General features: G+C 41.5%; 1 protein-coding gene and 1 non-coding gene across 2 annotated transcripts in view; one reads left to right on the forward strand and one right to left on the reverse strand.

The window, feature by feature from the left end:
- SLC9A4 (solute carrier family 9 member A4) overlaps positions 1–13,048 on the reverse strand; it is a 50,271-nt gene that overhangs the window by 19,926 nt on the left and 17,297 nt on the right. The window contains exons 3-6 of the mRNA XM_081591459.1: positions 8,509–8,768; positions 5,978–6,195; positions 2,344–2,546; positions 1,687–1,773 (exon numbers count right to left, since the gene is read on the reverse strand). Coding sequence (XP_081447585.1) covers positions 1,687–1,773; positions 2,344–2,546; positions 5,978–6,195; positions 8,509–8,768 — 768 coding nt within the window. The remainder of the gene's footprint in view (positions 1–1,686; positions 1,774–2,343; positions 2,547–5,977; positions 6,196–8,508; positions 8,769–13,048) is intronic.
- On the forward strand, positions 8,829–8,935 carry LOC145504009 (U6 spliceosomal RNA). The gene has a single exon (XR_014052002.1). It is a non-coding gene; the product is annotated as a U6 spliceosomal RNA (small nuclear RNA).

A 13,048-nucleotide genomic window follows, 5' to 3' on the forward strand; every position in this document is an offset into this window, starting at 1 on the left:
TTTTTATCTGATATTTTTGTCTCAGTATTTACATTTCACCATCCACGCCAGTTATACTACATTTGCTTTATCCAAATTGTTTATAAGAATTTAGGAAAAAACACGATCTCTTTATAATTTATTAATTTACAAATAATCTAAGTTTGTAATCAGTGAAGTTTATCATGGCTTCTAAATTCTGGGGAGAAAGTAGATGAAAATACTCAATTAATTCTGAAACAATTATGTACTTTCTACCAATAATTATATCTTTTGTGATAAAAAGAGATAAATAAGAAAGGGGGTATACTATCTAATTTCTTAATATAATAAATAGAGGGGATAAAGAGACAAATATCTTCAATCAGGTTAAAGCCCATTTTTTTTAAGTTCTATTTATTTATTCTTTATTGTTGGCTATGCTGGGTTTTTGTTGCTACTCGGGCTTTTCTCTAGTTGAGGCAACTAGGGGCTACTCTTTTTAGTAGCGGTGTGTGTTCTTCTCATTGCGGTGGCTTCTCTGGTTGCAGAGCAGGGCTCTCAGGCGTGCAGGCTTCAGTTATTGCGGCTCCCACTCTTGAGCACAGGCCCAGTACTGGCAGTGCACAGGCTTTGTCACTCTGAGGCAGGTGGGGCTTTCCAGGACCAGGGATGGAATCTGTGTCTCCCGCATTGGCAGGCAGATTCTTTACCACTGAATCACCAGGGAAGCCCAAAGCACTCAGGCTGTATTCCACTGTGTTTAGAGGAATATTTCTTTTAAAACACTCACTCCTTAATCCCCAGCTGTTGAATACTTCCAAATGGGCTCAGAAATTTTTTCTTTTGGATTTCCTGGAATTAAAATTATTTTATTTCCATAAGTGACTTTGGCCATGAAATTCTGCGCCGACTTTGACTTCATCAGTTTTTCCAGCATCAGAGTTAAGGACTCTCAGACATGAAAGAAAATTACACATTATGTGGGTCAGTGGTCTTGAAGCCTGTGGCTCAAAGCCTGAATCTCTTGGACAGCACCTGTGCCGAGGGTCCCCAGTTACTGCTTGTGCTTCACCTGTGACTGTGCTGTACAAGAAACCATTGTCCGGATGCTCTTCATTAGAAGCTGAAGCTTCTCACAGTACATCTTCTGTGCATTAGTTCCCATTTCTATTCCCCAGAGCCATTTGTTGTTGTTCAGTCGCTCAGTTGTGTCCGACTCTTTGCAACCCCAAGTACTGCAGCATGTCAGGCTCCTCTGTCCATGGGACTCTCCAGGCAAGAATACTGGAGTGGGTTACCATTTCCTTCTCCAGGGTATCTTCCTGGCCCAGAGATCAAACCTGGGTGTCCTGCATTGCAGGCAGATTCTTTACCATCTGAGCCACAAGGAAAGCCCATAATGGCCTACATGGAAAAAATAAATCTAGAAAAAAAAACAGACCCTTTCCTAGAACGTTCAGAAAGAAACTCAGTCCTGCAAGATCTTGATTTCATCCCAGTGAGACTCACTGTGAACTTCCAACCTCCAGAACTATAAGATAATAACTGTAAGATTCAGGCAACTGAGTGTGTGATAATTTCCTACAGCAACACTGCTAGTGGAGCTGAAGAGGAAAGAGATCATGTCTAGTGACATATCCACACCTCTAAATCAATCCCCATAGGCAACCAAGAGGGGACATCTTACTAACTTATTAATCATCAGATGACCAAGAGATAACTTACACGAGTATGGAGTTCTTCGTTGATGGATTCTTTTTTATTGGTCTTTCTAACATCCAGATACCTGACCAGCGGGCCAACTGTGATTCCCTAAGTCGTAAACAACAAAATAAAGGGTTTTGTTGTAGTGAAGATTGTCACTGTAGAGATCACAAATCTATTAGCAAATCTATAGGGACTCCCAATTTTTATGTCTTTGTTTTGTACTAGTTTCTCCTAAATAAATGTTCCAGTGTTTACTTTAGTTCTTATTTAATGTTTTTAAATTCTGCAATAAAAATAGGTATTATGTCTCTATTTTAAAGCAAGGATCTAGTTTCATTCTTTAAAACAAACTCCCATTAGTTTGCTAAGCACTAATTCCAGTTAAAATAAAAACTATTTAGTACTAACTGGAATCTTATTTTCAGTAATACATATTAGAGGTGCTATCGTTCACCTGTACCTAAGAACATTTTGATTTTATTATTCAAAAGTCACCAAAACTTACAGTTTACAGGATGACCCAAAACGTGATCTAGACATATTTGGGATTTAGTTTCAGTATTGAGCACATATCTGAAAATCAGATAACAGTATCCTTGCCTTGGTATTTTATTAATTTAAAACACAATCCTGAGAAGAATCGATTTATTTCAAATAGGAATGAAATCTACCAACCTGAATAAATGCAGTAAAATATATAACGACTAGAGTAGCAGTGACAAACAATTTCTTCCTAGGAAAAAGAGACAGAGGAAGCAAAAACGCAAGGGAAAAACTTCCAGCTCCTCGGACACCGCTGTAGAAAATTACGCACTGGTCCTTGATGGAGAAGGGGAAAGTCCGAAACCGGTTACTGACATAGAAGAGAACCAACACGCCTAGAAGGGGGAAAATATGTATTAGAGGGAAGGGTCACGAATGAGCAGAGACACAGCAGTGCTAGTGAATACAGGTCGTGTCATGTGCCCCCACACAAGGCAACCGAATTCCATCACACCCATGACTGTCCGTGCCAAACAGATCAGCTTACAAAGCTCTTCACTTCTCAGCTAGTTGTGGCACAGCAGTGCTTCAAGTCAGAAGTTTGCTCTGGTACGTTCCCAACAGGAATGCTCACAAGTGTGTGTGTTTCCATGTGTGTGTGTATTTGGGATTTCCCAGGTGGCTCAGTGGTAAAGAATCAGCCTGCAATGCAGGAGACAAGGGTTCGATCCCTGGCCCAGGAAGATCCAGGAGAAGGACATGGCAGCCCATGGTATTATTCTTAGCAGGATAATACCATGGACAGAGGAGCCAGGCGGGCTACGGTCCTTGGGGTCTCATAGAGTCGGACACGACTTAGTGACTGAGCACGTGTGTGTATTTAGAGGAATACATCTTGATTCTTTTGCTATAAGAAATGGCATCTATTTTCTAATTTATTTTTGTAAACTTTGCTCTGCCTTTCAAAATTAAGAAAAGCAAGGGTATTACTTGGAGGGTGCAAGCCTTTCCATCAGCTCCTACTCTCACTTAGTCAGCAGAGGAGGTGTGTGACTTTGAAGGTGAGAGGGGCCCTCACAGTGCATGGGGGGCTCTCTGCAGGGGAGCAGAGCTTGTGTGAGTGGTTTGGTTCTTCTTGAGACTCAGTGCAAACAAGAAAGGAAGTTGGCAAGGGGTCACCAGGGGGCTTCTTACTGTCAGTAAGTGGAAATGGAGGTTGGGAGAGCTTATTGGAAACAGGTGTTGTCTATCCCATCTTTCTCCATCTCCCAGTGGCCCACGTGGCTGAGTTACAACCAATGCAGTATTTCTTGGTGAGAGAGGTCCCTTCACTTAAGCTCTGACTAATCAGAGAATAATAAAGCACTCAGTATCCTCATGTGACTTCTAATGACACAGACATCACAGCAAGCATCCTTGACACTAACTCTACTGCCCTATAGATCGCTGTAGTATTAGAACTGAAAGGGACCTAACGAATTGCTCCACACCCACTGTTGTGTGCTTGGGGTAGAAGTTTTGGAGTTGTTGACTGTCTGTTCAAGGTCAAATAACATCACCAACACAAGAGACAAGAATTTGAGCAAACTCTGGGAGATGGTGGAGGACAGAGGAGCCTGGTGTGCTACAATTCATGGGGTTACAGAGTCCGACATGACCTAGCTACTGAACAGCCACCACCACCACCAAGGTCAAATGGCTAGATAGTAATAGTGACAAGACTTGATGTGACATTATCAATTTATGTCAGAGGATTCTTAATTATTTTCTCCCCCGAAGACCCAATAGGCACACATATTTAGAGTTAATTTTATGAATAATTTAAATATTCCCACATTCTTGTTATTCTTTCCTAGCATCCTTTGATAGTAGGGACATTGAAAATGCAGGAGACAATACAATTTAACGTTTTTGATTTTGTTTTGTTTGTCCCGGCTCCTCCATGGGCTAGTCCTGTGACCTTGGACAAGTGTCTTAATCTTGTCAGGTACTCAGTGTCCTCACCTGCTTTATGGAGACGCTGACAGTATTTATATCAGAAGATGGAGGTAAAGTTCAATAAACTCAATATTTATAAATAACAGAAAACATGACCGTCTATGTTATAAGCCTTCATGAGTGAGAACTATTCTTAGCTACGACGAGTCAGGTGGTAGCCAGAGAGCTGCACTCTGACACCTGGCTCTGTCCCTCACCCTGATGTGGCCAAGTCATTTTTCTTGGGAACTGTTCCATCATTTCCCTTGGATGGAAAATACAGGAGCTGGGCTGGATGGTCAACAAGGGTCAACCATGATGAGGTCTCTGCAACATTAATCTCCTAGATGGATTCTATTCTTGTTGGCTGGGCTGAAGCTTTGAATTTGATGCTCCTCTTGTCGTTAACTTGACTCTGTAGATCCCTGCAGTATGAGAACTTAAAAGGACCTAAGAAATTTGTCCACGTCCACTGTTTTGTGGCTGGGGAAGAAGCTTTTCAGTAGTTAACCTTCTGTATGTGTGCTCAGTCGCCTCCAACTCTTTGCGACCCTGTGGATTGTAGCTCACCAGGCTCTGTCTATGGGATAGTCTAGGCAAGAATACTGGAGTGGGTTGCCATTTCCTTCTCCAGGGGATCTTCCCAACCCGGGGATTGAACTCACATCTTCTGCATTGGCAGGTGGATTCTTTACCACTGTGCCACCTGGGAAGCACAGTTAACTGTCTTCCCAAGGTCAAACAGCTAATTAGTGATAAGACTTGATGTGAGATTATAAATTTATATCAGCGTATTTTTTATTCTATTCTCCTCTGAAGACCCAAGGCACACATATTCAGAGTTACTTTTATGAATTTTTTAATATTTCTGCATTCTTGTTATTCTTTCCTACATCCTAAAAACCATTCTAAATTTAGAATTCAAGATGAGTTCTTAGCCATTTCTCCTAATTTCTCTCTGAGTAATTGGCTTGAAACTACCCATCAAAACCATGTAAAAAATACTTCAAATATTGGTCAAAATCATTTTAAAATAAAACTGCTTCTAATCAAAAGAAATCTTGTAGTTCAATAATGAGTGTTCTTACTAATTCCAGAAACAAATATACAAGTTAAATTAAAAGGCCTTCAACAAGACATCTCATGTTTTTAAATGACGCATATTTGATAGGGATGATCGGACAGGGGAGCCCGGCATGCAGCAGTCCCTGGGATCACAAGGATTTGGACAGGACTTAGGGACTGAACAATAGACAATCAGTTACATTGTAGAGTTGCCTTTACAAAGCATTTTTCAAAAAATAAAAAAAAGTAAGGATCCACTTCCTTTGTTTTCTATACATCATACTCAATCCTTGACTAAAGCCACCTGTAATATTTAGGAGATTGTTTTCTAGCAAGATTTGCCTTCTATAGACTACAATTTGTGAGATTGCATTTTTCCTGTAACAGAAGTGTAAAAGAGAGCCTGCAGTTTATAATCTATATCTAATTTAAGGTGCAAGAAGGTACAAGTTGGCAAAGACGTGATGAGAAAAAGGTAAATGTACTGAGTTATATTTAAATGTGTCTTTGTGAAATTTCTCTCCTCGATTAAAAAAATAAAAGTGCTCTGGCTCCAGCTCTGTTTTAGTGCAGAAACTTATCAGCCAGTAATTATTTTGAACTGATAGAGGAAGCAACCAGAGAACATTGCTGGTCGCCATAAGGTACCCAACCCCTCTACCCCCACCCCAACCAGTTAAACCAGTTCGCATCATCTCATTGCTTATGCTTTCATCTTGCAGGAAGGAATAAGAAAAATAAAAAGAGAAGCAGGTAGGACTCTGTGGGCCCTGCCGTGTCTTACTGATGGCCCTCCAGATCTGGCAGAAGACCAGGGTGAAGCAGATAAAAGCCCAGTTCCACTCGTGGTTCTTTCCAATGGTGGACACACCCATGAAGATGAAGATCAGGGTCTCGCTGACGCTGCTCAGCATCTTCATGAAGTACTTGATGGTCGTGTATGAGGTCTGGGACACGTTTTCTTCCACATACTTTTTCATTGTCACCGCACAGGCTGTGATTCTGCAGAAGGAACAGAGAGAAGCCACAGGGCCTTGCCCCTCCTTGGAAACTCCCCTCTTTGGGTGACGGTATATGTGGGTGCTCAGTCACTCAGTTGTGTCTGATGTCTTTGCGACCCCCTGGATTGTAACCCCTCAGGCTCCTTTGTGCATGGGCTTTTCCCAGGCAAGAATACTCGAGTGGTTTGCCATTTCTTCCTCCAGGGGATCTTCCAAACCTGCTTCTCCTGCATTGGTGGACAGATTCTTTACCACTGAGCTACCTGGGAAGCCCAGTGATGGCACAGAGACACAAATCCTGTTTTTATCTAGACAGAACATCTTCCCCAACTGCAAATGTTCATTTTCTTTCTTCTTCTTCTCACTACCCAAGGGGTCTGCACAAGCTGACTGTGATGGGGGAAGGTGGGAGTGGCATGGTTTCCCAAAAACAAAATAGTGCATAATTCATGCAGGAGCCCGAAGCAGGACTGTTTCTACCTTGCTCTCCTTATCAAAAGCTATGTCAGCCCTACCTCTTACTCTCAGCTTCACTTGCCTTAAACCAAAATAAAGCCAGTGCAGTCTCCTAGAAAGAATAATTCAGCAAGACCCCTCATACTGTAATGTTCCCTACAAAAATCTAATGAGAAAATTTTCACTTAAAATGCTTTGTTCTAGAGCCACTTAGCAAGTTTGGAAAGGAAAGAAAGGATTTGCTTTGTCTTAGTAGTTTGCTAGATTTTTTTCAGTACATAGTAGATTTTTATTCTTTAAAATATGTGTATACTTTTAGTATATTATAGCAAATAAATCAGGTGGGTTTCAAAAATGCAAGAGAGGTTATATGAGCCAAGTATATTAATTTGAATAAACTGGCAGAATCATTACTTAATTTTAGACTTGCTACTTCCCGATGAGAACTAGAAATTTCCTTTTGCTGGTGGTATTTAGTTATTTATACTTGGGATATAATTGCTTTACAATGTTGTGTTGGTTTCTGCTGTACAACAGGGTGAACCAGCCATAAGTATACATATATCCCCTCCCTCTTGGTCTTTCCTCCCACTGCCCCCCCACCCCGCCCCATCCCACCCCTCTAGGTCATCACAGAGCACTAGGGCTGAGCTCCTTGTGCAATACAGCAGCTGCCCACTATATTCACACATGGTCATGTACATATGTCAATGCTACTCTCCCAATCCGTCCCACCCTCTCCTTCCCCATCTGTGTACACAAGTCTGTTCTCTGTGTCTGCAGCTCTATTACTGCCCTGCAAACAGATTCATCAGTACTATTTTTCTAGATTCCACACATATGCGTTAGTATATGACATTTGTTTTCCTCTTTTTGTCTTACTTCACTCTGTACAGCAGACTCTAGGTCCTTCCACATTCACTTTTAAGGAGAGAGAATGATGAGTGACTAGACTTTGTGAAAGTGAAAGCCAAAGCGTTAGTTGCTCAGTTGTGTCCGTCTCTATGTGACCCCATGGACTGTAGCCCACCAGGCTCCCCTGTCCAAGGGATTCTCCAGGCAAGAATGCTAGAGTGGGTAGCCATTCCCTTCTCTGGGGGATCTTCCCAACACAGGGAATGAACCCAGATCTTTTGCGTTACAACCAGATTCTTTACCGTCTGAGGCACTAGGGAAGCTGCCAAGACTTTACACTACTGTATGTAATCAAAATAAATATTTCTATACAATAAAATTGTGCCCAAGGATCTGGGTATGAGAATAATGTCATTTTAAAAAAGGCAACATGATCATATACAATAAATCAAGTTGAGAAACCTTATTCCAAGATCTAAACAAGGATAAACATTTCAAAAATATTTTCATTAGGAAAAAAAAAATCTGAATTTCTAGTCTTATCCTATCTCTTGAGTTTTACTCCACACTGTCCAGTCCTGGAGCAATGACGTGACTTAAGTGAAAGGGCAGAAAGCAGAGTCCAGGAATGACAGTAGTTCCTGGCACGCCTTCCTTTAAAATAATGCATTTTTCAAGGAAAAAAGATAACAACTGAAGTGAGACCTTGAACCTCTCCCAGCTCATCTCCGCACCAGCTTTTCTGAGCATTATAAATTGACTTCGTAATTGCTAAGCAAGCTCTCTTCAGGCAAATCACCAGGACAGAGCAAATGCAGGCACTGGGGAGAACATTTGTTTGGCAAAGGACCTGAACCGGATTTGACAGAAGTTCAAGAAACCTGAATCCTGCATCGCTTTTGAGGACTAGCTTTAGAAGTCAGGCCTTTCCTAATTCTGGTCCACAAGATGTGGTCCTAAACTCTCCTTATTGGATGGGAGTTGGTCCTTCGTTTGTACTCACGCCAGGATGCCAGAGAGGTAGAGTGTCTCGGCCACTAAGTAGGACAAGTAGCTGAACATGAAGACGATGAGGGGTTCAATTGCAGAGATGTTCTGGGTGAAACGGGTGATAAATGCAGAAATAAATCCAAAAATGACACCAAAAAATACACCCCCACACCCAACGATGATGAATCGGGCACATCCAGCCAAAATGTCCACGGGTTCTATGTCTTCAAATTTGTGCATCTTTGTGAAGGCAATTAAGATGTTATACAAGACCTAGATGAAAAGAAAGTGAGAAAAAGGAAAGTAGACTTAAGTTAGAAATGAGAAACAGTCGTGCTTGCTTTGGCAGCACATATACTAAAATTGGAATGATACAGAGAAGATCAGCACTGCCCCTGCTCAAGGATGACATGCAAATTTGTGAAGAGTTCCATATTTTTTTTACCCCAATACAGAATAAAAAGTTTAAAGTTTGGGAAAAAATAGAAATAAATTGAAAAAAAATTTTAAATGTCTTAAAAAAAAAAAGAAAAAGAAATCAAGGTAGCCTTTACAAAGTCATCTACATAAATTTTCCAGCTAGTAATACCAACCAGTCCTTACCATGAATTCAGATGTTAATTTGTTTAAATTATTCATTACAATTAATATAATTAATTCTAAGGAAACAAATGAAAAACAGTTTACACACAGATTATTTTTTTAATTGTTTTTTCGTGGTAAAGTCACATAATATAAAACATACTCTTTTGACCAGGTTTAACTGTACAGCTCAGTGGTACTAAGTATGTTCACATTGTTCTGTAACTCTCACCATCATCCATTTCCCAATTTTCCACCTTCCTAAACTTAAACTCTGTTCCTAATAAACACTAGGTCCCCAGCCACACAATCTACTAATATAGTTTCTGACTCTATGAATTAGTCACCTATTCTAGGTACTTCGTATGAGTGGAATCAAAGCCTATGTGTCTGCACCGCCTGTGTATTGGAATGCATCTTTAAGCTTAGCTTATACATGTTCAATGAACAGACTGGACCTTAATTTTTTTCCCTGTGCTTTATAGTAGATTCTCATTAGTTATCTACTCTATACATAGTTGGTTTACACACAGATTCTTAACTTTGGGTCTAGTTGAATAATATACCACAATAAATTACATAACAAGAAATATTGACGCAGCTGCCTAAAATTATATGCATTCCAAATAATTTAAATCTATTCAGCTTCAGGGAGTAAGTAGAATCTGTCCTGTGCTCAGTCATGTCTGTCTCTGTGTGACCCTACAGACTATAGCCCACCAGGCTCCTCTGTCCATGGGATTCTCCAGGCAAGAATACTGGAGTGGGTTTCCATGCCCTCCCCCAGGGGATCTTCCCGACCCAGGGATCAAAACTGCATCTCTTGTGTCTCCTGCATTGGCAGGGGTTTCTTTACCACTAAACTACCTGGGCAGCCCCAAGAAGTATAATACAGTTTTAAAGCACTGAGCACCTACTACGTGCCAGTCTCTTCGCTAAGTTTGGTGTCATTATCAATTGATTTCCTCTGGCTCTGAATGCACCTTTCAACATAGGCTCCATAATAAACAATGAAAGTCTTTTATTGCTCTCTAGAGTCATGACGGAATCGATTCATACACTTTTTGCTGTTCATTTGCACATGAAGATCCAGAATGCTATCCAGCCCAGCACAGGTTTTCTCTTTGGAATGTGAGTTGGCAGAGAGCAACATTCCTGAAAGTAGTTCAAGTGTTACCAGTCTTCATCTGGGTGGCTTCATCTAGTGAACTCTACTCACGGAGGAGAAGGACCATGAGGGGGGCATGCAACGGCCCCTCTGCACACAGGTCCCTGGTCCTCATGCCCCACTCAAGGGCAGCTTGGCCACACTGCCTTCTATGTTAGTTCCCTAGGGCTGCTGTAACAAGGCTTCCCTGGTGGCGCTAATGGTAAAGAACCCACCTGCCAATGCAGCAGACATAAGGGTTCAATCCCTGGGTTGGTAATATTCCCTGGAGAAGGAAATGGCAACCCACTCCAGAATTCTTGCCTAGGAAATCCCATGGGCAGAGGAGCCTGGCAGGTTATAATCCTTGAAGTCACAAAGAGTCGGACACGACTGAGCACACAAGCACGGATATTATTTAAGCAAAGCAAAACCATGCTCTAAGAAAAACCTTGCCTAAGTTTTTGCAAGAAAATTGTGACTTACGGTTTCAAAATGAATCCAAAAGAAACTTAGTGGTTGTATCCCAACTCAGTGACTTTATTTAGTTCAATTTAACCTTTTGCCTGACCTTGGAGCAACCCATGTGCAGGTCTTAGAAGCCCTGGGTGTTGCACCTTTGGAGCTGTGTTCATGTTCCAAGGAGTGAAGCCAAGATGAGAAGCCAGAAGCTAGCATGAAACTCAAAAAGCAAGTTTGAATGGTTTAATTGGGACTCTGGGAGTTTACTTGACTCTTAAACCCAAGGAAACTCACAGAGTATGATTGAAACTAAAAGATTTGCATGTTTAGGCCACAAACAAAAACTCTTTTGCATTGCTCTACAGATTATAAGAAGCAGCCTGATCTGTTCCTGGGACCTGAGAAAGTCAACAGGACTAGCCCTGGCCCCAGACACCAGTGCACCCTGCCAGGAAGAGGCTATGGCATTTTCAGAAGCTAAAGTCATACGTATAATTAAGAAGACTACACTTACAGACATAATCCATATGACTACATGGAAAACAATTCTTATCTTTCAAATTATATGGCTCTGGATGTCATTACAGTTATGAAAGATTTTCCTTGGATTCCTTTCAAATTACAATCATGTGTGTATATTTTTAATATATTGGAAGGGGAAACTCAGCCAGTGCTAACGCTCAAACACATCCCTGGCACTAAGGGGAAACAAAATCAGATTTATCTTCTTTGCTCAGTCAGCAGGTGCAACACCAGGACAAAATAAGAAATACATATTTTGGAGAACTTCCCTGGTGGTCTGGTGGCTAAGACTCCATGCTCCCAGTGCAGGGGGCCCTGGTTCCATCCCTGGTCAGGGAAGTAGATCCCACATGCCACATCTAAAAGATGCTGGGGGAAGAAAAAGATCCTGTGTGCTGCAACTAAAACCCAGAGCAGCCAGATAATTTTTAAAAATAAAATATTAAAAAGAAAAAATAAATGTTTATGTTTGTCCTTGTCCCCAGGACCTGGCACAAAGTTCCTAAAGATCTAGTAATTACCTGAGTCATTTGTAATGAGTGCTTTCAATCACTCCTGAATTTATACTAATGAGGTGACTCTTACTCTTACTCTTACTGGGGTTCCCTCCTACCCTGCTCCCAGGGAGGGGGACTGGTTGCTGGAGGAAACAACCATGTGGTGATAAGGTTGTATCTTTCATCCCCACTCCCTGACCCTCCAGGAAGAGGAGAAAGGCTGGAGCTTGATTTCAATCATCAATGGCCAACAACTTCATCAGTCATGCCTAAGTAATGCAACTTCCAGAAAAAACCCGAAGAACAGTGCTCAGAAAGCTTACAGGTTGGTGCTTGGAGGGTGGTGCACCTGGAGAAGACGTGGAAGCTCTGCACACATTCCAAGGGACCTCACCCCACGCATCCCTTTCATTTGGTTGTTCCTGAGTTGCACCCTTTCCGATAAACTGGTTGTTGCTGTTCAGTTGCTCAGTCATGTCCGATTCTTTGAGACCCCATGGGCTGCACACCAGGCTTTCCCGTCCTTTGCTTTGCTATCTCCCGGAGTTTGCTTAAACTCACATCTACTGAGTAGATGATGCCATCCAGCCATCTCATCCTCTGTCATCCCCCTCTCTTCCTCCTCCAACTTTCCCAGCATCAGGGTCTTTTCCAACGAGTCAGCTCTTTCCATCAGGTAGTCAAAATATCGGAACTTCAGCTTCAATCCTTCCAATGACTATTCAGGGTTGATGTCCTTTAAGATTTACAATAAACTGGAAATAAAAATTAAGCTGCTTTCCTGAGTTCCGTAGGCTGCTCTGGCAAATTGTCAAACCTAAAGAGCGAGTTGTGGGGACCCCCAATTTTATGGCCAGTCAGTCAGAAGTATGTTGTCTTGCAATTAGTGCCTGAGGTCGAGGAGTCTTATGGGACTGAGCCCTTAACCTGTGGGGTTTGTGCTAATTCTGAATACTTAGTGTCAGAACTGAATCAAATTGTAGGATACTAAGTTGGTATCTGAAGATTTGGAGAACTGGTTGGAATTGAAAACAGGCACACATTTGGTGTCAGAGTCATGCTGTTAAAAAACAGTTTAGAGAAGTTTCAGAAAGTGGTCCTTTTCTGTTACCTTTAACAAGCTCACCAACCTCCCAAGATCACAGTACTGGTAACCCTTTATGGACACCACTGTAAAAGTTTGCAAAGTTCTTTCAACATAGAAAATAATGATGAAAGACACCTGCCCACCACCCAAGGTTTAGCAGAAGTGGAGAGTCAGTTTCAAATGTGCTGGTATTTGTTTCTTTATCAACTTTATTGAAGAATGATATACAAGTGATAAACCGGAGATGCAGTTCAAT

Source organism: Giraffa tippelskirchi, chromosome 4, assembly GCF_054371585.1.
Source record: "Giraffa tippelskirchi isolate mGirTip1 chromosome 4, T2T-mGirTip1v1.2.pri, whole genome shotgun sequence".
In the NCBI taxonomy this organism is placed as follows: domain Eukaryota; kingdom Metazoa; phylum Chordata; class Mammalia; order Artiodactyla; family Giraffidae; genus Giraffa; species Giraffa tippelskirchi.